The sequence below is a fragment of the Schizophyllum commune genome (assembly GCF_000143185.2).
Source record: "Schizophyllum commune H4-8 unplaced genomic scaffold SCHCOscaffold_2, whole genome shotgun sequence".
Classification (NCBI taxonomy): Eukaryota; Fungi; Basidiomycota; class Agaricomycetes; order Agaricales; family Schizophyllaceae; genus Schizophyllum; species Schizophyllum commune.
The window spans coordinates 2419250-2443095 of NW_026089539.1; the positions used below are offsets into that span (position 1 = coordinate 2419250).

Sequence of the window (23846 nt, forward strand, 5' to 3'; positions counted from 1 at the left end):
CAAAGACGCCACAAAAGGTGTAACCGCCTACCCTGCCTACCCTCGGAGGGCCCGTTGTATTTTTGCCTTCACCGTACCCATCCGTGCACGGCGGTTCGCGGTATTTCACGGAACAGAGGCTTGCGAGTAAATGCCATAAACGGTGCTTCCACCAGATGATCATACAAGGACATACTACATATGAGCATAACGAGATCAGAACACGGGGGGCGCAGCCTCCTGGAAGGTCTGCTCCGGCTGGTACGCGGCATCCTGGGGCGGCGCGTAGGTCGCCTCGTCGGCGGGAGGTGCCGCGGCAGGGACGGAGACCGGCTCCCGCTGCTCGGACGAGGGCTCGCCAACGACCTTGTCGACGGGCGGCTCGAGGATGGTGACATTGTCGGGAAGAGGCTTCTTCGGGCCGACGAGGCCCTCCGGGTCCCAGCCCTTCATGCTAAGGATAGGTGAGTACTTGGTTATCTCACGACAAGGACCGAACTTACATCTTGACCTTGATACCGAGGACACCCTGCCTGAGCAGGACGTGGCGGACGGCAAAGTCAACGAAGTCACGGACGGGCTGACCGGAGTGGATCATGAAGCCGTCGGTGAACTTCATGGACTTCGCACGCGCGGCGCGAAGCTTGCCAGAGACGACAACCTCGCAACCCTTCGCGCCGGACTCCATGACGAAACGGAGGACACCGTAGCAAGCACTGGGTGAGTAAGATATCAATATGCGATACATGATTCCGATGAGTAGCGATACGCACCGGCGGACAGCGAGACCACCGAGGAGCTTGTATCTCAAGCTCTCGCACTGGGCGATAGCAGAGAGACCACGGTACTGGACCTTCTCGGCGTAGAGCTCAAGGGAGTTTTCAGGGAACTTGAAACGCTTCTGAACGAGCGAAGTGAGCTCGCGGATGCGGCGGCCCTTCTCGCCCAGAACTTCCTGGGTGTGGGTGGCGCGGATGATGATCTGAGATGTACATATGAGCATCTCATACTCGTTCTGAGCGCAATCCACACACCTCAGTGCGCGCGTGGGTAACGCGGACATCGCAGCCAGAGTAGCCCTCCTCGGCCAGCTCGCGGGTGAAGAAGTCGTTGAGCTCGGCGCGGAAGACACCGTCAGCCACGAACTTTCTCTTCTTGGAAATCTGGGCGGCCATTTTGGTTTTAGAGAGCTAGGGGATGGGTCTGAGCGATGTCCTGAGCGACGACGGCGAGAGCGCTTTACCTCTTGCCTGGCTTGTCCGTCGCTGTGGGCGATCGCGTACGCTGTCAGTCACCACACGTCCGTCAACTGTACAGTCGATCGGCGATCGCCGAAACGGAATCGATCATGTGGCTGCAAAAAGCGCCCACGTGTGGTTTTCCCATTTCCCCTCGGCCGCGTCTCGACTGCGTCTCCCACTCTCCTCATTCGCTTCGTCTGTCTATATCTTCAGGTGAGACTTCCTCCCGTGATTTTTTTAGAAGATGAGCGTTGTTGTTCAACCATTGGCACCTCTTAGTCGACCTTGTCCCTTCGTTGGGCGCGCTTGCGCGTCCTCGTTGGTCCAACTGACATGAATGACTTTCTGACCCCTTTCGAGATACCTCCTCATCTTAACATATACTGACTTTCCTCCAGATCTCCAGCCTCAAATGTTGTATAACGTCCAACATTGGATGGTTTACCTGTGTTCAGCTTACCCATATGTAGCATGTAGTTCATGTATTGCTGTCAATGCATCGCATGTCAATGTATGGGATTCGAAAGATCCGCCAACGCGAGGTGTTCATGCGTGTTCTTCCTCATTTCTACAACGGCACGAGACCTCTGTCATTTGCAACCAAAGTAGCTCACTAAAACTACCCCTACTTGGTGATGCAGGCGTTGACTTCCAAGGCAGACAGTGGAATCATCATAAGCGATGTAGGCACTACAGCCTACTGCGACCGACCGACTACACTCTCTCTTGGAGTCTCTTCAGTCGTGAAAGGGTTAGGCTCCGGCTCTACCCTCTTTCCGTCTTCGAACGTCCCACCGACCAGGAAGTGTTCGGGAACAACTATCTGCGCCTGCCGGCATACCTGCAGGAAGTCGGAAGGCAGAGGCGCGCAGACATTCAGCTCGTAGCGTTTGCCCTTGGTGGGCCCTTCACTGCGGTAGCGCTGGAAGAAGACGAGTAAGCACACGCTGAGGGTCAAGCAGATGATGTACGTACGTGGATGCCCAACTCTGCGGAATGCAAAAACATGCGCTCTGGGCTGTGGGTGACGACCCGTGCGAGCTCTACAGACCCGGTCTTGGGCGAGTACAAGGCATCGCCGAAGATGGGCGCTGTTAGGAAGATGAGCACGCCAGTCCTGGCAACGACAAAATTGCCTGAACGTACTCTTCAGCCTATGCGCAAGATGCACGCGCAGTTGATGCTTATAGCCCGTCAGGAGCTTGAGCTTCAGGACAGACAGCGGTGCTATACTCTGAGTGGTCTGCTCAGTCGTCCTTCCTACCTCACAAAACCGCACTTACAGATGAACCTAGCAGTTCCCAGTCGGTCGCCGCCTCCTTCATCTCGCACCGAGCGTTCGCCCGTGAGTGATGCACTGGCTGGCCATCACGCAGGAATATTGGCTCGCGTATCTGCCCAGAGATTGAGGAGAAAGCGTCGATGCCGCCGTGAACGAGGGCGAGGTACGTCTTCTTAACGGTCCGATTGCGGAACTGGGCACTGAGGTCGCGCGTACGCGCTTCGGTCAGACCAAGAAGCAGGGCACCAGTGGTATCCTGGGCAAGAAGGTCAGACTGACGAATGTTCACGATACGTAGCCTACTAGCTTACCATGTCAAGTCGGTGAACAGGGTATAGGTTGCCATTGTGGTTGAGACGTCGTCCAACCTCTGCAACGTACTTGTCAGAGAGTAAGCTATCGAATAGTAGCAGATGCATACTCTTTAAGTACTGCGTGAAGACGTCGTTCTTGACTAATTGCTTGTCAGCCTACACATGCGCCTCAAAATCAGACACGCCATGAACTGGTGAACTTTCATACCTCGTTTCTCTTGGTGTACGACTGCGTGACGAGCCCAGCGGGCTTGTTGACAACGGCGACGCCATTGTCATGATACAGGATAGTATCCTTGATGTTGAAGCGAAGCGGCCGAGGTCTTGGCTTCTCCCGAAAGCGTTGCTCAGACAGAGCAGGGCTACTTTCCCGTGGCTTCGTCTTCGAGTTCAACGGCGGCGGAGGCTTCATGGACGCCCATTTTGAAGCATTGCGAGAACCCAAGGACCTTGTCCTGCTCGCCCTCAAGCCCAACGCCTCCGCAAAAGCCGGACGAACAAGCGGCCGGAACGGCAACATCACCATCGCCGCAGTGGAAGTAAAAAGACGAACCGTGCGAAACGGCGCGCGCCGGCAGCCATCTGACCCCGGGCCGTGCGCCCCCGACCGAGCGAACCCGGCACATGTGATTGGCCGCGCCCCCATCGTCACTCTCCTTCCTCCACCTCTCCCCGCTGCGCTCCGCGATGGCCTCCTCCCAGCTCGTTCAGCGTTCCCTGCGTGCTGTGCGCTCTCAGCAGGGTGCGTGTATGTGTGGGGGTGGGTAGTGAGGTGATAGCTGATGTGACATGCAGCAGTGACCCGTCTCGCGCGCCGGACCGCGGCGACGGCGTCTACCTCTGTGCGCGAGAAGAGCAGCAAGGAGCTCTACACGCCGGACAATGGTGCGCTGTTCGCGCATATACTGAAGTGTATATGGACCCTGATCACCCTCACAGCGATCTACATCGGCACGGTGAACGACCCGGTCGAATTCCCGCCGCCATCGCGCGTACACGGCTCCTACCACTGGGCATTCGAGCGCCTGCTCTCCGCGGCCCTCATCCCGCTCACCGCTGGGGCCTTCGTCGTCAACGGCAGCGTTATCGACGGCCTCCTCGGCCTGACGCTCGTCATTCACTCGCACATCGGGGTGAGTCTCACGTAGAATTTTGGCGAAGTTCGTATATGCTGAACGTGTCTTGCCCAGTTCGATTCTTGCCGCGTGGACTACCTCCACCCGCGCAAGTTCCCTACTCTGGGACCGATCGTGACGTGGGGTCTGCGCGCCGCGACGGCCGGTGTGCTTGTGGGCGTATACCAGTTCAACACGAATGACATTGGTGAGTATGCCGTTTCCCTTCGCTAGATAACGTGCTTATCATCCTTCGCAGGCCTTACGGAGCTCATCGCCAAGGTCTGGCACGCGTGATTGTACCCTTCCTACCCTTATTGCCTGCATTATTACTCGCATGAATGTAACAAATACTTCTGCAATCTGGACGCCGGTTTCTTCATCCCTTTCAGCGCAAGCTGAACGCAGTTCAAGTTCACATCAAGAGCCGTCACGCAAGTCCAAGCCAGATAACCACTCAGCCCAGTGATATTAGTTGCAGAGGTATACGATACATCCGTTGACCCAGTCAGCGTTCTAGTGGTGGCATGTAAGCCCGTGCTATGCTACAGTAGGAGACGAAGAGGCGTGAAGTCCGTGTACAGCCGTACAACAAGACAGAGTCCGCATTCCGCGCGTGAAGGTCATGATTTACTCCTTCGCGACATTCAGCTTCGACAAGGAGAGGATGAGGGGGACGGCGTAGAAGGCGTATGCGACCCACACCACTGAAATATCTGTTAGGACAAAGGGGACAGAGAAGGACGAGGTAAACGTACTGGTGAAGCCGTTGCCCTCGACGGCCTTCAGCTCGGGTGCGTCGTTGCCGTCCATGTTGCGGATGATGGTGTTGAAGTCGCTAATGGTCTTGCCGAACCACATGCGAACGACGACGAAAGCAGTGATACCTGCGAGGAACAGTTAGAACAAGGTCGACCTAGCGAGACAAGGTGCGTACCCATCATGAAGCCGAAGAAACCAATCCAGGCGGACAAGCGCTGAATTAAGGGCTTCGCGAACATGCCCCCGGCCTTGCCCATCTTGTGTTGGAAGGAGATGAGGGTGAAGGTGAAGAAGAATACGATGGAGAAGGCAATGGAGAGGCCGATGAAGACGGGTGTCGTCGCTGCGGGGGCGGAGAGCAGCACGGTGGGCGCGTTATTCGGTAGGACCGAGACATCTGAGTGATGTGTGAGCTATGCAAAAGAGGTATGCATAACGGGACGTACCGTAGCGCGGCTCGAAGACAGGGATGGTGCAGTTGACCGCGGCGTCATTGTTCGTGCGTGAGCATGAGCCCAGTGCACCCATGAAGACACTGGGACCGTCCACGTCCGACCCGTCACCGTCGGTGAGCTTGGTAGACGGGACAACCGACATGAGCGAGACGCGGGTCTGCAGCATGAGAACGGGCGCCAGGTAGGCGAAGAGGGAGAGCAGAATAGACGTGAGCATGAGCACGGGGGCAAGGTAGAGGGTGATGGCCTTCGAGAGTCCGGCGATCATCGTGAATGAATGGTCTCGTCTAGAGTTGAGTGAATGTGCGTGAAGTAAAGAGTAGTAGGAGCAGCGCGGCTAGCGGGCTGTCGAGTGTCGTGTGCTGAAGGGTAAGAGACTGGGTCGTAAGCTGCACTGGGCAGGAAGAGGGCGAGAATGAAACTGAGGAGTGTAGGCTGGGTCTGCGTGCATTATATACCGCGACGGGCGTGGCTGATCGGTGATGGCAGCTCGGAGGGGAACAATGAGCTTGATGCACGGGCGGACCGGTGGCGGTGGACTCATTGTTCGCCTCTTCCGGGGTTCGATCGAGAAATGCGGTTGCAGGGTGTACGTTGCTGGGCCTGCTTCGGGGAAATGGACGCTGTCGCACACGTACAAGACCCCGGGCATGCGGGCATGCTGGCAGGACCATTGTCACACAAAAGGAAAATGCAGACAAAAAGGGAATTGAGACCGGGTCGTACGAGGGTTTGAGTCTTTGGGACCGGATACAGAGTGGCAATGACCTGTAGCAGGGGACAAACCCATTGATTTGCGTGGAAGTGACCGTGCAGGAAGAGAGGCGCGAAAGGGCGGCGGTGCCGCACGTGGCGCGGAGGACGCGGAGATCAGGACGACTGATCGAACTTTTTGTGAGGCGCGCGCTCAGTCACCTTCCGCCATGGACACACCCGAAGCCCACACCGGACCCCCCATCCCACCAGAGCTCTCCGCGCTCACTGCCAGCCTTGATGGAAACTTGCACACCCTCGCGACGGGGAACAATGCCATTCGTGACGCCGCTCTCAAAGCGGCGAAATGCGTCTTTGATCTCGGTATGTGGTCCCGTGAAGTACCGTGTACTGTGCTCACTGACGCGTCCGTAGCCATGAAGAGCGAGCCACAGGCAAAGCCGCATATTGACAAGCTGCTGGCGACACTAGGACCGGCGAATGCACCAGAGACCCGCTCGCAGGCGCGCAAGCGCAAGCGTAGCCCCAGCCCGGCGCCTATTCCCACTTTCCAGACCACCCCCCTCGCGGCGCTCTACACGGATGGCATGGACGATGATCAAGTGTGGAGTCAACTCGATCTGAGGAGCAAGCAGCTCTGCGACATGCTGGACTTTGTGCTTGAGGGCGAACTGCCGGACTCCGAGCTTGAGGGTGATGAACCTGACGAGGAGGACGGCATGGAAGTGGATGGGGACGAGGAACTTGACGGGCTCGAGGGATTCGACGAAGAGGACGAGAGCTTTGACGGCCAAGAAGATGAGGACGCAGACGAAGATGAAGATGTCGAAGACTCATCCTCTGTGGCGTCACAGACCGAGCGGATACAAGACCTCCGCGACGCCTCCGATGGCGAGGAGGATGAGCCCGACGCCCTATCCCTACTCGAGCGCATGGACAAGCGACCATCGCGTATACCAACCCGCCGGAAACGCGGGCACTCGGAGCTGGACGACGGCTTCTTCGATCTCGCTGCTTTCAACGCTGAGACGGAGGAGGCGGAGTCACGCCAGGTCTCGCGGGGTCACCTTAACGAAGACGACTCGGACGACGATGATAACATCTCTGTCGACCTTTTCGCACCGGTGGACGATGAGCAAGCGCTGGAGGAATCCGACGATGAGCAGACCGGTAAGTGGTCATGTCCCCCTTTGTCTACAATGGCGCTCAAGTTGCTCTGCAGAGCCTTACTACAAGGACTTCTTCGAGCCACCGAAGAAATCACCGACGAAGGGGAAGGGAAAGGGCGCTTCACCAAAGAAAGCCGGCGGCGTGCGCTTCCACGACGAAGTGCGGGTGAAGAACATCAAGAAGCGGGGCAAAGGCCTGCCCGTCAACTACGATCCCGTAGGCGACGAGGATGAGGACGAGGATGACGAGTACGACGAGGAGGGAGATGTACCTGATGACAGCGAGGATGATGAAGAGGAGGAGGACGAGGATGATGATGATGCCTCCGACGACGATGAGGACATGGAAGAGAATGAGTCAGACGCCGAATCATCACTCGACGGCCTTCGTGGCAAAGAGACCATCGACCGCTTGAAGGACGACCTATTCGCTGATGAGGAGGATCAGGAGGAAGGTATGTGTATACCCAAAACATCTGGAGACCTAGCTGACGGACCCCCAGCCGCCGACATGACCGCCCACGAACGACGCATGGCCGCCCTCCGCGAGCAGATCGCCGAGCTCGAACAGGAGAACGTCGGCGAAAAGGACTGGGTCCTCATGGGCGAAGTCGACTCGCGCAAACGCCCCCAGAACTCCCTTCTCGAGGAGGACCTCGAGTTCGAGCGCCTCTCGAAGGCCATCCCTGTGGAGACCGAGGAAGTCATCAAGTCGCTCGAGGAGCGCATCAAGGCGCGCATCCTCGCGAACGACTTCGACGACGTCGTGCGGATACGGCCGGTTGACGACAAGCCGTTCTTGCCCTCAAGGTTCTTCGAGCTCAGGGACAAGAAGTCGGAGCAGGGTCTCGCAGAGATCTACGAGGACGAGTATTTGGCAGCGCAGAGCGGTGTCGGCACGGACGATCGCGACGGCAAGCTCAAGAAGGAGCACGACGAGCTCGACAAGATGTGGGAGGGTATCTGCTACAAGCTCGACGCCCTCTCGAACGCGCACTTCACGCCGAAGCAGGTTCGTATCGGCATCTGCTCGTACAAGCTGACTATATACTGATCTACCCTTCAGCCCAAGGCCTCAATATCCACCATCTCCAACATGCCCACCGCCTCCCTCGAATCCGCCCTCCCCACTGCCGTCTCGACCACCTCCATGCTCGCCCCGCAAGAAATCCACGCCCCCAAACCGTCCGACCTCCGCGCCCGCACCGAGCTCACGCCTGCCGAGAAGCGCGCCCTGCACAACAAGGAACGCAAGGCGAAGCGCAAGATGCGCGACACGCTCGAGAAGAGCGTCGACAAGTTCGCGCGCATGAAGGGTGCGAAGGGCACGCGCAAGCAGAAGGAGGAGGCGTTGAGGAGCGTGGTGAAGAGCGGGAAGGGGGTGACGGTAGTCGGGAAGAAGAACAAAGAGATATTGGAGCAAAGGGGGAAGAAGGGGAAGAAGGTATAGGGTCCGGCGGGTTGCCGATATACGTCCGCCTAGCCAGTGTCACTGTCTGCGTATTGATTACTCTCCGCTACGGAAATTTGCCTTGTACTACTGTGTCCCCACTGTCGGGCCAGACCCGCCCGTGCTGTCGAACGGTGCCGCCGGGTCGCTGACTTGCGGCGCGCACCCAATGTCGCTGAGCGGAGGAGGCAATCTTCCGGGCCGCTGATCGTGACGCGTGACTGTGACAGCGGTGCTTAAGTATCGGTCCTTCCGCCACAATCATCATCGCTTGCCCGCCGACCTCTCTGACCTCCTTCCCTTCCTCCCTCGCCGACCCCACAACATGTTGTATGATCCAGTAGAGGCTGGCAATTATGCCAAAGAAATTCCGAGCCTGGTCAGCATGTGCCAGCGAGGTGCGCACGGGCCCGAAGCTGTATACCGAAACGGGCACTGATGGCTATTGTAGTGGCGGCGTATAATGCGGACTGTACGTGTTTGCGAGGGGGAGGACACGACCGCGCGCTTACTGATCCTCGCTCTAGGTATATTGTCCCTACGCGGTAGCTTGCCCGTAGAGTTCTTGCCCCCGATCTTAGCGCAAGCGCAGGCCGAAGACTTGGTACGGTGGGAGGAAGACTGGCCGGTGCGTACAATCTATTAGTGTCAACCACCAGCAGGCGCTTATGCCTCCTCGCCTTGGTCCAGGAAATCGCAGAGCTTACGAGACGTACGTGCTTTGCTCTCCGATCCGGAGACATGTGCTGATGCTCGGTTCACAGCCGTCTGGAAGAATGTCCTTCGGAAGAGGTTCCCCAAGGAGTGGCAGCAGCTGGAGGCAGAGAATAAGGACCCAGAATCATGGAGTGAATGCTTCACGGTACGCAGCCTCGACGCTGTCTATGATCGGTGGTACTGACTATGCTTCCTAGATGTTCAAGGAACAAGAGACCCGCAGATTCGAAGAGGCAGTGAACAAACTACGCAACGCGCGTGCGGACGAAGACCAGCGCAAGCAGCTACGCATGACGAAGGTGGACGCTAAGCTACCACCGCCGAAGCAACGCAAATGTAAGCCTCGCCAATATATAGTACCTTCACCGGTGCTAATTTGCGCAGATGGCCAATCTTGGGCACCCAAGACCGCTCTGCAGAAGACCTACACAAAAGCGTCTAGGCAACAACAAGCTACCTTTGCTCGTACCGCACCTCCCGCCTTTACCCCCAAATCCTACGCATCCCTCACACGAGGGGCAAGATTCAACGCACTTGAGGTTCAAGTGCGTTGAACGCAAATGGCGCGAAAGATCGTGACGTAACTCATCAGTTCTGCACGTGCTCCAAGGCCGTGCAACGCGTGTATCGCCGATCGTTTTTTATCATCTTACTCTCGACCACTATGATTCCAGTACCTGCTACTTCCATGCCGCCTGACGGGCCCACCACATATTCCGCAACAACGCACAGATCTCGGGAGCCTGGTACGCACATTGCTTTTTCTTACGCAAGCGAGCGTCCGTCGTGGGCTATAGTTTGCGGCACACCCAGCCTGCCACCTTGTCTGCAACCTACATCGTACATTCCCAATGAATTCTACGTTCTTCCTACGTCATAATCCTTATGTTGGTGTTTCTCAGCAAGGTGAAGGTTACTCATCGCTCAGGGTGTCCAATACCCCATCGAATAGTGTAGAGGGATGAATCTTGGGTGCTCCACGTGACAGAGCACCCAAAATCCAGCTCTCTTCGTCGAGTCCGGCTTATCGCACCGTTGACGACGTCGTGATAAGCCAGACTCAGTGACCGGATCTCGGCTCGTGATCCGAATGCCCGAAAAGCGACGGACGATTCAGATGACATCAGCGTTGCCTCAAGCTCGGCCCGGTCATCGCACCGCGTCGTCCCTCAAGGAACTGTGACGGGAGTGACAGGTCGCGCCGACTCGCCCATTGTACATCCCGCTACGGTGGCTTGAGCTGACCATCCCCATGAGATACATCCATCGGATGTATTCTAGAAGTGTGTGTATATCACGAGCTTCTTGCTCATGATTCTCCTAAAGTATACAGCACCTCTATTGATTAACTCAGACGTAGCCTTTCAGTGTCCAGTTCTCTCTTGCCACCGACAGTGGCCCACTTACTATCAAGTAATCATATCTTGCGGAATGCGTGCGCGAACCAGTCAGCAGCCATGCATGCAAACACATATATGAACACGAGGTACGCCGCCTTTGTCTTCCCTTCATCAACATCCACCGTCCCCTTCGCCCTCCGCTGACGCGCTCGCAACACCGTGACATGGCTGATTATGAGATGGGATCCTATGGCCCCAGTACGAGCCGTGGAGGTGGTGGCAGTGCCGGTGGCGCCCGTGGCCAGAAGCGACAGAGAATCGAAGGACCGGAGCAGACAGGCGGCCAACAACAGGCCGTCAAGGTCAAGGTCATGCGTGTGAAGGCGAACACTAGGACGGCGTCGAAGCCGGTCGGGCCAAGCAGTCACCACTTGACGAAGGATGAGGTTCCGGATGAGTTCAAGACGGCGAAGGTGCGTGTTTTGTTCCTTGTATCTGTGTACATGCTCATGTACTCCCTTCGCAGTTCGCATTGCAGATTCATATCCGTGTCGCTGCTTGCCTACCGAACCAAGTCTCCGTTCCGGAAGTCGTCAAGAAGGTGGACGCCGATAAGGTCCTTGCTAGTCTCAAGGTGCCGGAGCGGTCCTCGGTGAAGGATGAGCTGCTCAAGCATCACAACCTGACTGTAGACGAAGACAACACGTTCTACAGAAGGCTGTATGACAGCAGTCAGTCCTGCGTTGATGGCGATCTTGCCCCCGTCATCCGTCAAGTCCCATCGCAGGTGCTGTCTATGATTGCGGGCGCCTGCCTTGCGCTTGGTCTGCCGTCGTGGAGGCCGGACTTCCTTGGCAGTGCTGGGAGCAGGTATAATCAGATCCACGAGGACGTCGCCATCGAGACGTTCGAGCAGGTCGTCAGAGGAAAGGCCTATAACTACATGGGCATCCGGAAGGACGTGATCCTTAAGGATCTCGAGAATGGTGCCCGCGTTCTCCGCGCCTTGTACCGCAGCTTCGTATATTCGCGCCTAGGCAATCTTCTGAAGATCGAGCTTAAGGAGGCGGGGAGCATCAAGAAGTCAATCGAGAACAACAATCGGTACCGGCGGCGCAAGTCTGTAAGTACGCTTTGATTTGATCTATAACATCTCCTTAACTGCTTTCTAGCTGGCCATGGTACGCGCTGGGCTGGTGGCTGATGAGGGCGCTCATCCTCGCATTGTGAAGTTCCTCGAGCGTGCTGATCTTCAGTCGGACGACGAGTACGACAACAACACGAAGAAGTACTATATCCTGCCCAAGGAGGCGCGCTCCGAGAAGCTCAGGCACTTCTTGCGTGCACTGGACGAGGGACACGTTGCTAAGCCACGCCGCACAACAGGGAGGTCGCCGTGAGTTCTGTAATCTTCTCGTCTATCTGCTCGTTCTGATATTGTTCTAGGAAGGGAGCGACATTCCGTACCCGCGAGCATCCCCCTGCTCCTCTCGCGCAGGCTGACATCGAGGTGCTGCCACGGAAGGACATACCTATCGACTACTTCGATCCCGGGTACTTCAACAACACGCTGACTTTGCGTGAGCGGGCGGAATACACTGCGCAAGGGGTGCGCGTTGCGCTGCCTAGCATCGCTCACATTCAGAACAAGACCTGGAGCCAGCTGCGTGACACTGACTGGATGAAGATGCCGAACAGGAAGTTCCAGAAGCAGTACAGCGCAGCTGTACTGCAGGATTACAGGATACCAACTGCGCAGGACCGCGAGAACCTTAAGAACAAGTTTGCTGCCGATCCTTGGGATACATCCAGCGAAGGAGAGGATGAGGAAGGCGAAGTATCGGACTAGGTAAGCTCTCCACCACAGGCCCCTTGCTGCTACTCAATGCTTTGTAAACCCTAGGCGACAGTGGCTGACCGGTGGTATATGGACTCAATTGCATCGTTTATATTGTACTTTTCCCTCTGTTTCCTTCTCCTAAAGTATACTACGCAGGCGTGGCTATGTATCAAAGTATATTATTTTGTTGGCTGGTCTTCTTGACTGTGTTGGCTCACAAGAATACGCCGGTGCCTTGGTCGAGGGTGCTGTCAATGGAACTTTCCATATATGGAAGAACAATGGTCGTGGTCAACGCTGGGGCTCTTCACCTAAGGTTAGTAGCACTGATGTTCAAGGTGAAGTACGCTCCTCTATTCTGTACGATACCTCAAAAATTAGTTTTGTTTTGAATCTCATGGGGGATTACACCTTAAACGACAATGGACTGAATGATCGTTGATCAGCCCATACGTCCTTGTCTCCTACCATCACCTGGGTTGAACACTGCGAACAACATACTACCTGCCGAGATGGTGCACGAGATATTCTTCTGGATTGACGAGGAGGACTCAAGGATGGCGTGGGATCTGAGCACAGTTTGCCAGTTGTGGTGCGCCATAGCGCGCGGAATGCCGAGGTTGTGGTCCAAGGTGCGTGCCCAAGGCTTCTAAGTGAAGGAGGATGCTCAATCCCGTGCAGATTCACTTCTCTACCACCTAGCTTGCCTCCCCGGACATTGTGCGACCGTGGCTCGAGCGCGCCAACCTCCTCAACATCGAGATATACATTGTGTTATCTACTACCAACGTCCCCCTTCCCACTCCCAACATCTGGTCCCCTCGCACGGGGGCTGGATAGCCGCGCAACCCACACCTACCCCTTCAAGCCAACCGGCAATAATCCACTGTGCACACATCGTCGCGCACTACCTCATCCAGAGCATGGCAGCGCTTCGTCCTCCGCTTCGACCGCCACTTCCCCTCCATGGATGCTCCCCAGAGCATTTCTGGTGAGTGTCCCCTTGCTGCCGCCTCTACACGTGCTCAGCGGTTTGCGCTGCGCAGGGGATGCCCCGCTGCTCGAGGAGTTCAAGATCTGCACCGTGGACACGATGTATTCTCCCGAGTGGCGCTCCTTTCTGCTGTGCAGCCAGCGCGTGGTGAACCTGGCGAGGGTGCGCGCGGTGACGCTGCATCATATCTTGTTCGGATTGGTGGGGTCGCTGCTGGTGAAGCCGCCTGCGCCAGACGCCAGACACACCGGGGGCGCTAAGCTTGCTTACAAGCATCACGCTCCGCATGCTCGCCGGAGTGGTCATCCCTCGTGCTCTACTTCCCCGCCCTCCATCCCCCCGTCCTCCTCCTTGGCTCCTACCTGCTCATCACGCTCCCGCACCACTGCACCCTTGCGCTCGGTGGGTGCCCCATCCGCATGCACCTTGCGGACACGCTGGCAATGCCCGCGCGTGCTGCGCGCATTCTGCTTATCCCTGTGTTGCATGCTGTAAGTCCATATTATTGTCAGTACAGACATGGTGCTTACCTCATCGTCGACCTCGGTTCAGTGCCCAACAGACCGTGTAGAACTCCTTGTCGATCCCATATGCGCCACGAGGACGCTTCAACATGGTGAGTTGTGTACGCAGGTGCTGTGGCTCGACTATGACCTTCGCAGAGAGCGTGGTGCTGACGAGCCGTGTGAGGAAGCCAGGACGGTGAATGTATCCACCGCGGGCGTCGTCCGCTGCAGAGAGGGAGCTGTGGAGGCCAATGGACAAGAAGATGGCATCCGACTTGGCGCTGTCCCCAAGCTCAACTTGCCATATATCCTGTATGAGGCCAGTCTCGCATGTTCCTGTTGAAGGGTTATAGAAGTAGACCGCGCTATTGGATAGGTTTGATCGTTGACAGCTATACAAATATTTGTCTTGTCCGTGCGTCTGTATATCTTGTTTCCAAGGCGCAAGAACCAGGGCATCTTTGGGGTGGGGGAACTGCTCAAAGGCTCGGTAAGGTCGCCCAGTCCCGCGTAGGTAGCTGAGCAGGGCGGCATATTCTTCTTCCGTAAACCGCGATAGCTTTGCTGGTTCGATTGGTGCGTTCGTGATGTCGGTAGACTGGAGGATAGATCCGAATTCACGAATCACTGCGCTATCTGCTGAATTATCCTGCAAGAGGGCCTCCAGACGAGAACTGCGGCTAGATTGCTTCATCATGGTCAAGCTTAGGTCCGCTGGAACTTATATAAGTATCACAAGAATGATTAAATTGGTGCTCTCTTACCCATGTGATGATTCGTCTTCACCTTCTGAAGCATACCATTCATCCTTTCGCCCGCAAATTCACTCAATACTGGGAGTGGGCCCCAGTATCTGAGAAGATCAGCGTTGTGCATGGCGTAGTGGTGATTCGGCTTTGAGGTGCTGTCCGGGAATAGTGTCGTCGATGAGATGCGGTACTGAGTATAATGGTACGTGTACTCGTCGGCAGCCGATGCAGTCGTAGAGAAGCTGGAGACGATATTTGTTGCAGCGACAAGATGGTAGAAGTTCGACAGGAGCAATTGGTCATGGTCAGTGCTGCCCGCACGAAGCCAAAATTCTGGTAGGAAAAGGGGGAAGATTAATGTGAAGAGTGTGAGCTCGTACTCGGCTTTGAGTTTGCCATGGCTCGGCTCCCCCAAGTTCAGAGGTGGGCGCTCTACGCAGGATGGAAGTGAGATATCGCGTATGGCATCCCGGATCTGTTGTATCTGGGGATCCGTGAAGCGAAAAGCAGATGCTGCAGGAGGAATGTAATCTGTATCGTCGTCATCATCGTCATCATCATCGTAGTCGAAGAGGTAGGGATGGGCAAATTTGTGCGTAACAGCTTCTTCTGTCCGGGGGATTTGCATCTCTGGAAGGGCAGCACGAGCGGTAGGGTTTACGGCTAGTAGAGGAGATAAGCAAGCGAACAATGGAATAACAGGAGCGAGATCTTACACGGGGTTGGGGTTGTTGATCGTGTATCCATTACAGAGTCTGAGTCACTCGCAAGTGAGTGATGTGTCGACGTAGGGGATAGAGAGCCTGGTGGTTCTGAACCATCGAAGAGATCTTCAAGCTCTGCGGCTGACTCCTGGCTGGCATCCTCTGTCCAACGCTCGTCCTCGTCCACCAAGTCGCTTGTGCGGGCCTTGTCTGAGCTCTGCTCGCCGAGTTTCCAACGAGAGCGAAGATGAGTCTGGAGAAGACCCTCAAGCGTGTTATGCATGAAGCCGAGCATCACATGCTTGACAGGGTCATACGACTTGAGCATGTGAAGAGGCGTCCAGCGTACACCAGTACTCTTGAACAGAGCGTCACGGCCAGACTTCGTGGCCTCCTTCAACCACGCTTCCGCCTGACCACGCACTACAGCGCCGTCACGTTTTGGCCAAGCAGCAATGTTGGTGATCTCGATCTCATCGGCAGGGCAGAGACAGTGAGAGCATAAGTATCTATGCGCTGGTGAGCCAAAGCCGCCAAACTTTTTGCTTGCCAGAAGGTCGGCCATGAGAGGGGCGAGCTTGACACGGATGTATACACCTTCTGGGTGTTTGGAGGTGAGGACAGCAGAACCCACAGCACTGTCGTACTTGCGGATGCAGGCGACAAATGGGTGGAGGATATGTGAGATGGTAACAGCGCTAGGGGCATTTGGAGGGGGCGTGATCCCGACAATGAAAGTGTTCTCGGGACGATAGCGGAGATGAGGTGCGAGATTTAAGCAGAAGAGGATAATGACGCCGCAAGATGCGACTTTGCCTACAGATCTCGATCAGATATATGCCCGAATTTAAGGAAAACATACTCACCAGCTATCTTGTTTGTGAATGGATTGAACCAGTCAACGTATATTCCAAAAACAAGATTGTACGGCGAAGGATAGCTCGAGCCGTACAATTCTCGCCACGCGGGACTATCGTGCACATCACGCATCCAGTCGTCATGGTTCGATCCAGGTGCCCATCGCTTGGCACAATATTGCTGAGTTTCAACCAAGCTGTCTGTAATCACCTTCCGCGAGAGGAACATAGGGACCCAGGTGTCAAAGTTCTGCGTATGGTAGAGGCGGCGAGGAACCCATTTGGGGCCATGCCGAGTTTTCCGCTCGGTCCACAAGTGCTCCCCGCAGGGGCGGGATCGCGCAGACTCCCTCCACGAACACGTCCAAGGCACAGGCCGTGGGTGAAGGTAGAAGCACTTTGGACAGCAGACAGTCTGGTCGATTTCGGGCTCGACCCCATGGACGGCTCGAGCTGCCGTCCGAACATCGCGAGGGATCCTGACAGACGGAAGCTCGACAGAGATTCCAGAGGTGCGTAGAGCGGTAGAAAGCAGATCGAGGAGGGTCGTCACAATAGACTGGATCGCGCGAAGTGTCGTATTAGTGTTTTTTCGGCTGACTCCGGCTTTTGTATGCAGCCAGACAGCGAGAATGCAGACCAGGCGTTCGATAGGAGCATTATTAGGGAGTGAAATTCCTGGTCAAACAATGGTCCACATCAGAAACCGAGTCGCTGTAATGATTGAGAGCTACACACTGATGGGTTTCGGACGACTTCGGGCACCGCCTGAGGTGCCTTGTCCACCTGCTGAACTGGGTCCGGGGACAGCTTGATGAGCATATTCAGTGTCCACTGAGATATTCTCGTCCTCTTCTTCGTCGCTTTCGTCGTCTAGATCATCCTGGTGTGCGGCGGCTCGAGCAGCGACTTTAGCGGCACGCTTCTGATGGTTGCTCCGAGTATTGCGATCAACAAGGGAGCCATTCATGACTTCTCCATAAACGTCGATAGTCCGAGTACTGCACGCAGCGCACACACAGATCACTTTGTTGGACCTCATCACGATTATCAGAGGAGGAACGAATTATCGCGATCAACACCAGTCACACTTCAGGTTCATGTCATGTCACACTTTCGGACATTTCCGTTCACGTGGATGAGCGCCGGCGAAGCGCCGGCCCTTGCGCTTTGGGCGAGGTTCGGTTAGATTGCTACTAGCATTGCTACTGGCCAAAACCTGGCTTGCGTCACCAAGTTCCTCGCCTATTGCGTTCAACGCACTTGGACCTAAGTGCGTTGGATCTTGCCCCTCGTGTCAGCAAGAAGCATGATATTCTTCCCAGTCCATCTTCGAGTACCACCAATCACGTTTCCGTCTCCACCGTCCTGCATCAACGGCAAACGGCGTCTTCCTCTACAGCATCCTCATCTTCGTCTCGCGCATCCAGCTCGTCTTCCGTTGGCCCCAAAGCCCGGTACGCAGGTTCGCCCATCAAGTATCACCCTGTATCATCCCCGTCACGGCCCATTGCGCGGCTACCTCAGTCGACGCCTTCCCGAGCAGCCGAGCGCAGGTGTCCACTTGCAACGCACGCCACCTCCCGCCCATCCCTACCGGCCACCACATCATGCTATAATGCAGTGCCTTCGAATGCGTGCACACCCAAAGCGCTACCCATGATTCGAACTGCTACAGCACCGGCGGCGCCTACGCCGAAGCCCACACCATTAGACCCTCCACCGCCGTACGCGGCCGTCGACCCGTTGCAGAGACCCGCCAACGCTGCGACATCGGCCCCTCGCCCGTCCTCGCCAGACGCGATGCCCCCGCCCGCGAAGCGCTTCAAGAAGGCGAACAAGATGGCCTGCCTCTTCATGCCGAAAAACCGCGCGTACTCGCAGATAGCGGCCGCGACGAAGTAGGTTGGCGTTCTGATGCGCTGTGTCGTCGCCTGTCTCTACGCACCAGACACCGCCTCGACGTCGACAGCTGCCGCGCCACTTGCTCAGCTTCGCTTACTTCTGGCCGCCCTGTCGCGTTATTGACACATAGGTCTTGCGGCCATATCTCCTGCGTTGCATCGACCTCGTATGTATTACTGTACACCCTCGTAGTTATCACCGGTCAGGTTCTTCTCGTGTTTTATCGCTTTGTTCGCATTTTATGGATATGTACCGCATTGCCACCGCGAAGTTTGCGTTCGAACTTCAGGGACACCGGAAAGGAAGTCAATATGAGCTCTGGCAAGCAAGGCTGCAGTAGCATCTGCCTCTGTGACGTAGCTTGAAGATGTCTTCCAATTGACGAGTCTGCGCTACTTTGCACTTGCGACTGCATGCACAACGTCCCACCTATGTTTGAGGAGAGCTCGATGGCGAACTCGAAAAGGATAATCGCTACAGCACATAGAAATACATCGTCGTTCGTCCACTACTCGTGACTTTTCATTAGCGTTACAACAGACGACAGCAGGCCTGGCAGGACAAGACCCCGTCGCCTGGCATGAAATACAGAATGCGTGAAGTTATAGTGGTGACAACAATGGCTGTATGCGATGCGAGCGAGCACGAGAGGACCAGTGAAACAACAACAAGAGGAAGGAAACGGAATGAGAAAATACATATGTACATCTACATTTACTTCTTCTTGGCGGCCTTCTCGGCGGACTTGGTGACCTTGCCACCGGACTTGTCAGTCTTGTCGACCGACTTGATGATGCCGACGGCAACCGTCTGCCTCATGTCGCGGACAGCGAAACGACCAAGGGGCGGGTACTCGTTGTAGGACTCAACACACTGAGGACCAAGGTCAGAGGCATGACGGACAGTCAGATAGCGAAATCACATACCATCGGCTTGCTCGGGACGAGCTTGACGATGCAGGCGTCGCCGGACTTGACGAACTTGGGGCTCGCCTCGAGCGACTTACCCGTCCGGCGATCGATCTTCTCGAGCAGCTCGGCGAACTTGCAGGCAATGTGCGCGGTGTGGCAATCGAGAACGGGTGCGTAGCCAGCGCCGATCTGACCGGGGTGGTTGAGAACGATGACCTGGGCGTTGAAGGACGCCGCCTCCTTCGCGGGGTCGTTCTTGGAGTCAGACGCGACGTTGCCACGGCGGATGTCCTTGACGGAGACGTTCCTGAGATGATGGTCAGACACAACGATGGTCCAGAGTAGAGGAAAACGCACTTGACGTTGAACCCGACGTTGTCACCCGGCTTGCCCTCAGCGAGCTGCTCGTGGTGCATCTCGACGGACTTGACCTCAGTGGTGACGTTGGAGGGGGCGAAGGTGACGACCATGCCGGCCTTGATAATACCGGTCTCGACACGGCCGACGGGCACCGTCCCAATACCACCGATCTTGTAGACATCCTGGAGGGGGAGACGGAGGGGCTTGTCGGAGGGACGAACGGGGGGCTCGATGGCGTCGATGGCATCGAGGAGGGTCTTGCCCTTGACGACACCAGCCTTGGTCTCCTTGGTCCAGCCCTTGTACCACGGCATGCTGAAGGAAAGGTAAGCGACATGCGGGGGAAAAGTGGCATCGGGACGTACTTGGTGGACTCCTCCAGCATGTTGTCGCCGTGCCAGCCAGAGATCGGGACGAAAGCGACGGTCTTCGGGTTGTAGCCGACCTTCTTGATGAAGGTCGAGGTCTCCTTGACGATTTCGTTGAAACGGTCCTCGCTCCACTGTAGAGCATATAAGCCTGAGTCGATGACGGGGTATTTGCTGTCGTATGCTTACCTTGGTCGTGTCCATCTTGTTGACGGCGACGATGAGCTGACGGACACCGAGGGTGAAGGCAAGGAGAGCGTGCTCGCGGGTCTGGCCATCCTTGGAGATACCGGCCTCGAATTCACCAGTGCCACCGGCGATGATGAGGATAGCGCAGTCAGCCTGGGAGGTACCGGTGATCATGTTCTTGATGAAGTCACGGTGACCCGGGGCGTCGATAACCTAGCGATCGGTTAGTTTTCTGTGAGCGATCGATGAGGAAAAGGCGACGTACGGTGACCATGTACTTCGGGGTCTCGAACTTCCAGAGGGCGATATCAATGGTGATACCACGCTCACGCTCAGCCTTGAGCTTGTCAAGCACCCACGCTGAGGAAAAAGTCAGCGATGGGCATCGATGATGGGGTAAATCGGGACGTACCATACTTGAAGGAACCCTTGCCGAGCTCAGCGGCCTCCTTCTCGAACTTCTCGATCGTACGCTTGTCGATACCACCGCACTTGTAGATGAGATGGCCGGTGGTGGTCGACTTGCCGGAGTCGACGTGACCGATGACTGCGATGATCGTGAGCGCGAGTGGTGAGGAGATGGAGACGATGGTACGCACCGACGACGTTAACGTGGAGCTTCTCCTTTCCCATTTTGAGTGTTTTCTAAGTGAGATTGTCAGTAAACTAGATCGCACAAGATCTCGCGCGGGGAAGCGACGATGAGGGCGCCGTTCGCGAGGCAGATGATGAGAGATGGGGCGTAGGCGATGTGTGCAAAGGCGATGAGAGGAAGTTTGAACTTACTTGGTAGTGGTGGAGGGGGAAGAGTGAGAGACGAGAGGAAGATGAGGGTTGAGAGAAAGACGGACGCGCACCGTCGGCCCTTATTTATCGTCCTCTGAAATAAAATTTTTGATCGATGTTATCGGTCACGCTAATGGACAATCAGTCACGTCCGTGACACTGACTGTGGCACTGCCGGGTACTCGCTGTACCCCGCCATCCATTCGTTCCCGCTGCCCCTTGCCCACAACCCTGCCGGATCTTCGTGTCGCGCAAATTTCATTAGGATTACATGCATTTTATCTGGTACTTTCTACACGACGAGGGAATGATACAACGACTGGTGCAAAGATAAATAGCATAAACTACAGGCGAGCAGCGAGGGATGGGACTGCGCGAGATACAATGATGAGTCGCCGATGAGATGGACATCGAGCGCCCATCGATGGGGGTTGGAAGCGTGCCCGTCTGCGGCTTACAGTGGCGATGCGGAGATGAGATCGAAGGAAGAAACGGAGGTAAGGAAGAAACCGTGATGCGTTAGGCGCCCCAGCCGGAGCCGCCGCTTAGAAAGCGGCTTTGCAGGATTCGCTCAAAAGTTGGTCGTGCGCCTACTTCCACCTGTAGGCACTCGCGGACGAGAGCAGCTGCATCTCCAAGTGCGCCTCCACCATCCGGCTCCAGCCCCTCCTTGGCGTTGTCGTCGCCGCATCTATCCTCAAGCGCGATAGACGCCTTTGCGAACGGCGACCGGAGCCCCTCCTGCGCCTCAGCCGCATTTTCGAACGGGCATTCTCCAACAAGCAGAACGTACGCGACGACGCCGAACGCCCACACGTCTTGTTCTTTTCCGAAATATCGCTCGCCGCGAAGAATCTCGGGGCCAGCATAATCCAGACTAAAGTTGAGTCAATTCGCATGCATCTGACAGAGCGTGCGGGACTCACGTTCCACTGAAAGTGTCCCATCCGCTCTTCTTCACCAAGCCAGAGCTTCCAAAGTCGATGAGGATGCACCGTCCATGAGGACCAAGAACGACGTTCTCGTCCTTCACATCACGGTGAACTACGCGTAAGCTTGGTCAGAAATCCGTGCAAATGGTTTGGCCGTGCTCGTACCTATCCCGTGCGAGTGAAGAAATGAGAGGGCGTCCGCAATTTGACCCAAGTAAGTCCTTACAGAACTTGGAGGGAGACCCTGCGGGTAGCTCTCCACGAGGTCGAAAAGATCAGACGGTGGGTGTGGCTCTCCTGGTTTGACCGCCGGGGTCGACGAAGGTAGCAAAAGGTAGTAGTAGTGGCTGTCCTCGAAGTAGTCGAGGAGAGGACATATGTTCGGATGCCCCTTCACAACTTTCCCAGCAATCCAGTCGTCATCGAGGGCTTCTGGGTCCAATCTCCCGGGATGCCATGGACGACGAGGGGGAAGAGTGTAAGATGTGTGGGAGATGGCGGACATGACATAGATTTCGATGGGGATGGTGCCGTACTTCGGGTGCCTCTTCCAGCAGTCGGCAAGGATGCGCGACTTGATCACCTGCTTGATGACAATGGGGGGCTGCACCTGGGGTCAGCGCGGATAAGAAACGGAGTGCGTTGTACGTACACCAAGTGAACCATCAGGCAAAATCTCCCTTGCTCGCTTTACCAGACCGTACGCTCCACGCCCTATCTCGCCTTCGATGTGGAACTCATCGATAGTGCGGTTGCCGGGCGAGACCTGCTCGTCCGTTGGAGATGGTGCGCGAGTGGACGCTGCACTGAGCCGACTGGACTGACTGTCTGTACGGCGTAGACTCGGGGGAAGACTTGGCGGCGGAGATGGCGGCGGTTCGATGGGTGCGATCGACACGCGCCCGGCGATCAAGGAGACCCGCTGCTGAGAATTCCGTCGACTGTTGGGACGTGGCGTAGTCGGGGTGCGAGATAAGGGCGGTCGAGAAGGTTGGGGCATGGCGATGGCCAATGGCGATGCAGAGCGGGAGTGAGCTGGCGAGGAGAAATAGCTTTGTGGCTCCGACGAAAGCGCCATCGGCGACAAAGATATGGTGGTAGGTGAAGAGGACGTGTTGGTTACAGAGCGCATGACCTTTGAAGGATCTGGGGGAAACATGGGCGACAGCTATGGCATGCATTGGAGTACGCTACGCACCAGTCAGCTTCTGTGGCGAGGGCTCAGCGATTTTGAGCTTGGCCTCGGGAGCTCGTGCCGGGGCCGCCGCCCTTTCGTCGCCATCCTCGTTTTCGTCCCAGTCGAAGCCTCGGCCTATAGAGGTGACCTTGTAGCTGCCAACGCTCGAAGCGCGATAGAGCCTGCCGTAGGTGGGCGACTTCCAATCATCCGAATCGTCGAAAGTGAGGTCGAAGGCGGACGACGTCGAGAGCATACGAAAATTGAGGCGAAGATCTCTGACAAGGCAGGTGGCACAGGATGTCCAAACAGAGTGCCGGCGTCGAGTAGATGGTGGTTGAGACTCAGAAGAGCTGAGTGGAGCAAAGACCGTCTTTTGGTAATCTAAGCCGACATCACAAGCACGTGTGATGGACTCTGTTTCTCTCTTCCGCTCGCGTCCGCGCTCCTTGGGGTTTCCTGGTTCCGACCTGCATTCTTGCCGTTTGTTTAGCACCGTCATGGATTTTTGCTGGCGCGAGGTGCTGTAATCGACAGCGCAAGATACCATCATATAGGCTCGCTTTGTTCTGGTCCTGGTCCACGTGGCTCTAGCACATTCCAATTTCTACGCCCGCTCATTTGACCCGCCGCCTGCAATTCAAGGCACCCGCAAAACCCGCCTCGTCAAGTACGTCAAGTCGAGGCTGTGCACATAGTCCGGCCGACGGGCCGCTCAACAACGCGCGCCAAGCGTGCATTTATATCGCGAGCTGGCCGGACGCAGGCAGTAAATTCACGTACTCTAGCGGCATCGAGGGAATATGCTTGGCCCCGTGAGGATGTAGGGTCGCTCTGCGGTCAGTCCTCGATGAGCATATCGGCATGCGATAGCGCCGTCGCAAGAGCAACTGTAGGTTGTAGACGTTATAGCCAACCCGGCCACTGCCGCATACCTCCGTTGTGCCTTCGTTATGCTGTTCGCCCTTGTATCATGAATCAAGCCTCGTGCTGTGTCGTGTCGCTGAAGACATGTTCACGACGGCGCGAC

General features: G+C 56.2%; 14 protein-coding genes across 14 annotated transcripts; 7 read left to right on the top strand and 7 right to left on the bottom strand.

Moving 5' to 3' along the window:
• Window positions 1–115: 115 nt before the first annotated feature.
• SCHCODRAFT_02611765 (40S ribosomal protein S3) lies at window positions 116–1210 on the bottom strand. Its single transcript, XM_003037219.2, has 4 exons — window positions 1014–1210; window positions 753–961; window positions 483–695; window positions 116–433 (listed from the first exon to the last, which is right to left on the bottom strand). The coding sequence occupies exons 1-4, from the start codon at window positions 1152–1154 to the stop codon at window positions 196–198; spliced, it is 801 nt and encodes a 266-aa protein (XP_003037265.1). The 5' UTR covers window positions 1155–1210; the 3' UTR covers window positions 116–195.
• Window positions 1211–1917: 707 nt separating this feature from the next.
• Window positions 1918–2921, bottom strand: SCHCODRAFT_02488368 (pseudouridine synthase; the record flags this gene model as incomplete). Its single annotated transcript, XM_003037218.1, has 5 exons — window positions 1918–2142; window positions 2196–2311; window positions 2367–2454; window positions 2504–2758; window positions 2814–2921. 5 exons carry the CDS (start codon window positions 2919–2921, stop codon window positions 1918–1920), a joined length of 792 nt encoding a protein of 263 aa, XP_003037264.1.
• A 541-nt stretch (window positions 2922–3462) lies between these two features.
• Window positions 3463–4316, top strand: SCHCODRAFT_02611771 (uncharacterized protein). The gene is made up of 5 exons (XM_003038550.2): window positions 3463–3558; window positions 3612–3701; window positions 3756–3949; window positions 4007–4139; window positions 4191–4316. Exons 1-5 carry the CDS (start codon window positions 3504–3506, stop codon window positions 4226–4228), a joined length of 510 nt encoding a protein of 169 aa, XP_003038596.1. The 5' UTR covers window positions 3463–3503; the 3' UTR covers window positions 4229–4316.
• Window positions 4317–4561: 245 nt separating this feature from the next.
• On the bottom strand, window positions 4562–5416 carry SCHCODRAFT_02489963 (uncharacterized protein; the record flags this gene model as incomplete). The annotated part of the gene is made up of 4 exons (XM_003037217.2): window positions 4562–4638; window positions 4690–4818; window positions 4869–5090; window positions 5140–5416. 4 exons carry the CDS (start codon window positions 5414–5416, stop codon window positions 4562–4564), a joined length of 705 nt encoding a protein of 234 aa, XP_003037263.1.
• Window positions 5385–5982, bottom strand: SCHCODRAFT_02162022 (uncharacterized protein). Its single transcript, XM_050341958.1, has one exon. The coding sequence runs from the start codon at window positions 5820–5822 to the stop codon at window positions 5436–5438; it is 387 nt and encodes a 128-aa protein (XP_050202314.1). The 5' UTR covers window positions 5823–5982; the 3' UTR covers window positions 5385–5435.
• A 66-nt stretch (window positions 5983–6048) lies between these two features.
• Window positions 6049–8583, top strand: SCHCODRAFT_02611775 (Mpp10 protein). Its single transcript, XM_050344494.1, has 5 exons — window positions 6049–6225; window positions 6277–7032; window positions 7085–7486; window positions 7535–8043; window positions 8098–8583. The coding sequence occupies exons 1-5, from the start codon at window positions 6072–6074 to the stop codon at window positions 8479–8481; spliced, it is 2205 nt and encodes a 734-aa protein (XP_050202315.1). The 5' UTR covers window positions 6049–6071; the 3' UTR covers window positions 8482–8583.
• Window positions 8584–8713: 130 nt separating this feature from the next.
• SCHCODRAFT_02611776 (uncharacterized protein) lies at window positions 8714–10221 on the top strand. The gene is made up of 7 exons (XM_003038548.2): window positions 8714–8879; window positions 8933–8953; window positions 9009–9109; window positions 9172–9193; window positions 9246–9343; window positions 9396–9534; window positions 9583–10221. Exons 1-7 carry the CDS (start codon window positions 8807–8809, stop codon window positions 9750–9752), a joined length of 624 nt encoding a protein of 207 aa, XP_003038594.1. The 5' UTR covers window positions 8714–8806; the 3' UTR covers window positions 9753–10221.
• A 283-nt stretch (window positions 10222–10504) lies between these two features.
• On the top strand, window positions 10505–12471 carry SCHCODRAFT_02529878 (uncharacterized protein). Its single transcript, XM_003038547.3, has 5 exons — window positions 10505–11011; window positions 11065–11661; window positions 11711–11934; window positions 11985–12387; window positions 12442–12471. The coding sequence occupies exons 1-4, from the start codon at window positions 10763–10765 to the stop codon at window positions 12385–12387; spliced, it is 1473 nt and encodes a 490-aa protein (XP_003038593.1). The 5' UTR covers window positions 10505–10762; the 3' UTR covers window positions 12442–12471.
• A 400-nt stretch (window positions 12472–12871) lies between these two features.
• On the top strand, window positions 12872–13218 carry SCHCODRAFT_01208795 (uncharacterized protein; the record flags this gene model as incomplete). Its single annotated transcript, XM_050341243.1, has 2 exons — window positions 12872–13010; window positions 13081–13218. The coding sequence occupies exons 1-2, from the start codon at window positions 12891–12893 to the stop codon at window positions 13216–13218; spliced, it is 258 nt and encodes an 85-aa protein (XP_050202316.1). The 5' UTR covers window positions 12872–12890.
• A 545-nt stretch (window positions 13219–13763) lies between these two features.
• SCHCODRAFT_02611784 (uncharacterized protein) lies at window positions 13764–17234 on the bottom strand. Its single transcript, XM_050344495.1, has 6 exons — window positions 16927–17234; window positions 16198–16866; window positions 15344–16147; window positions 14643–15290; window positions 13903–14592; window positions 13764–13849 (listed from the first exon to the last, which is right to left on the bottom strand). Exons 1-5 carry the CDS (start codon window positions 17156–17158, stop codon window positions 13904–13906), a joined length of 3042 nt encoding a protein of 1013 aa, XP_050202317.1. The 5' UTR covers window positions 17159–17234; the 3' UTR covers window positions 13764–13849; window position 13903.
• Window positions 17235–17385: 151 nt separating this feature from the next.
• On the top strand, window positions 17386–18383 carry SCHCODRAFT_02611785 (uncharacterized protein). Its single transcript, XM_050344496.1, has 2 exons — window positions 17386–17461; window positions 17514–18383. The coding sequence occupies exon 2, from the start codon at window positions 17848–17850 to the stop codon at window positions 18091–18093; it is 246 nt and encodes an 81-aa protein (XP_050202319.1). The 5' UTR covers window positions 17386–17461; window positions 17514–17847; the 3' UTR covers window positions 18094–18383.
• On the top strand, window positions 17406–18335 carry SCHCODRAFT_02566455 (uncharacterized protein). The gene has a single exon (XM_050343805.1). It carries the CDS (start codon window positions 17498–17500, stop codon window positions 17849–17851), a length of 354 nt encoding a protein of 117 aa, XP_050202318.1. The 5' UTR covers window positions 17406–17497; the 3' UTR covers window positions 17852–18335.
• A 144-nt stretch (window positions 18384–18527) lies between the features above and the next one.
• Window positions 18528–20757, bottom strand: SCHCODRAFT_02611788 (translation elongation factor 1a). The gene is made up of 9 exons (XM_003037215.2): window positions 20708–20757; window positions 20521–20566; window positions 20334–20468; window positions 20187–20281; window positions 19922–20134; window positions 19730–19866; window positions 19362–19679; window positions 19020–19311; window positions 18528–18966 (listed from the first exon to the last, which is right to left on the bottom strand). Exons 2-9 carry the CDS (start codon window positions 20552–20554, stop codon window positions 18808–18810), a joined length of 1383 nt encoding a protein of 460 aa, XP_003037261.1. The 5' UTR covers window positions 20555–20566; window positions 20708–20757; the 3' UTR covers window positions 18528–18807.
• A 173-nt stretch (window positions 20758–20930) lies between these two features.
• SCHCODRAFT_02611791 (kinase-like protein) lies at window positions 20931–23349 on the bottom strand. Its single transcript, XM_003037214.2, has 5 exons — window positions 22838–23349; window positions 22292–22785; window positions 21805–22243; window positions 21634–21751; window positions 20931–21584 (listed from the first exon to the last, which is right to left on the bottom strand). Exons 1-5 carry the CDS (start codon window positions 23070–23072, stop codon window positions 21227–21229), a joined length of 1644 nt encoding a protein of 547 aa, XP_003037260.1. The 5' UTR covers window positions 23073–23349; the 3' UTR covers window positions 20931–21226.
• Window positions 23350–23846: the final 497 nt, after the last annotated feature.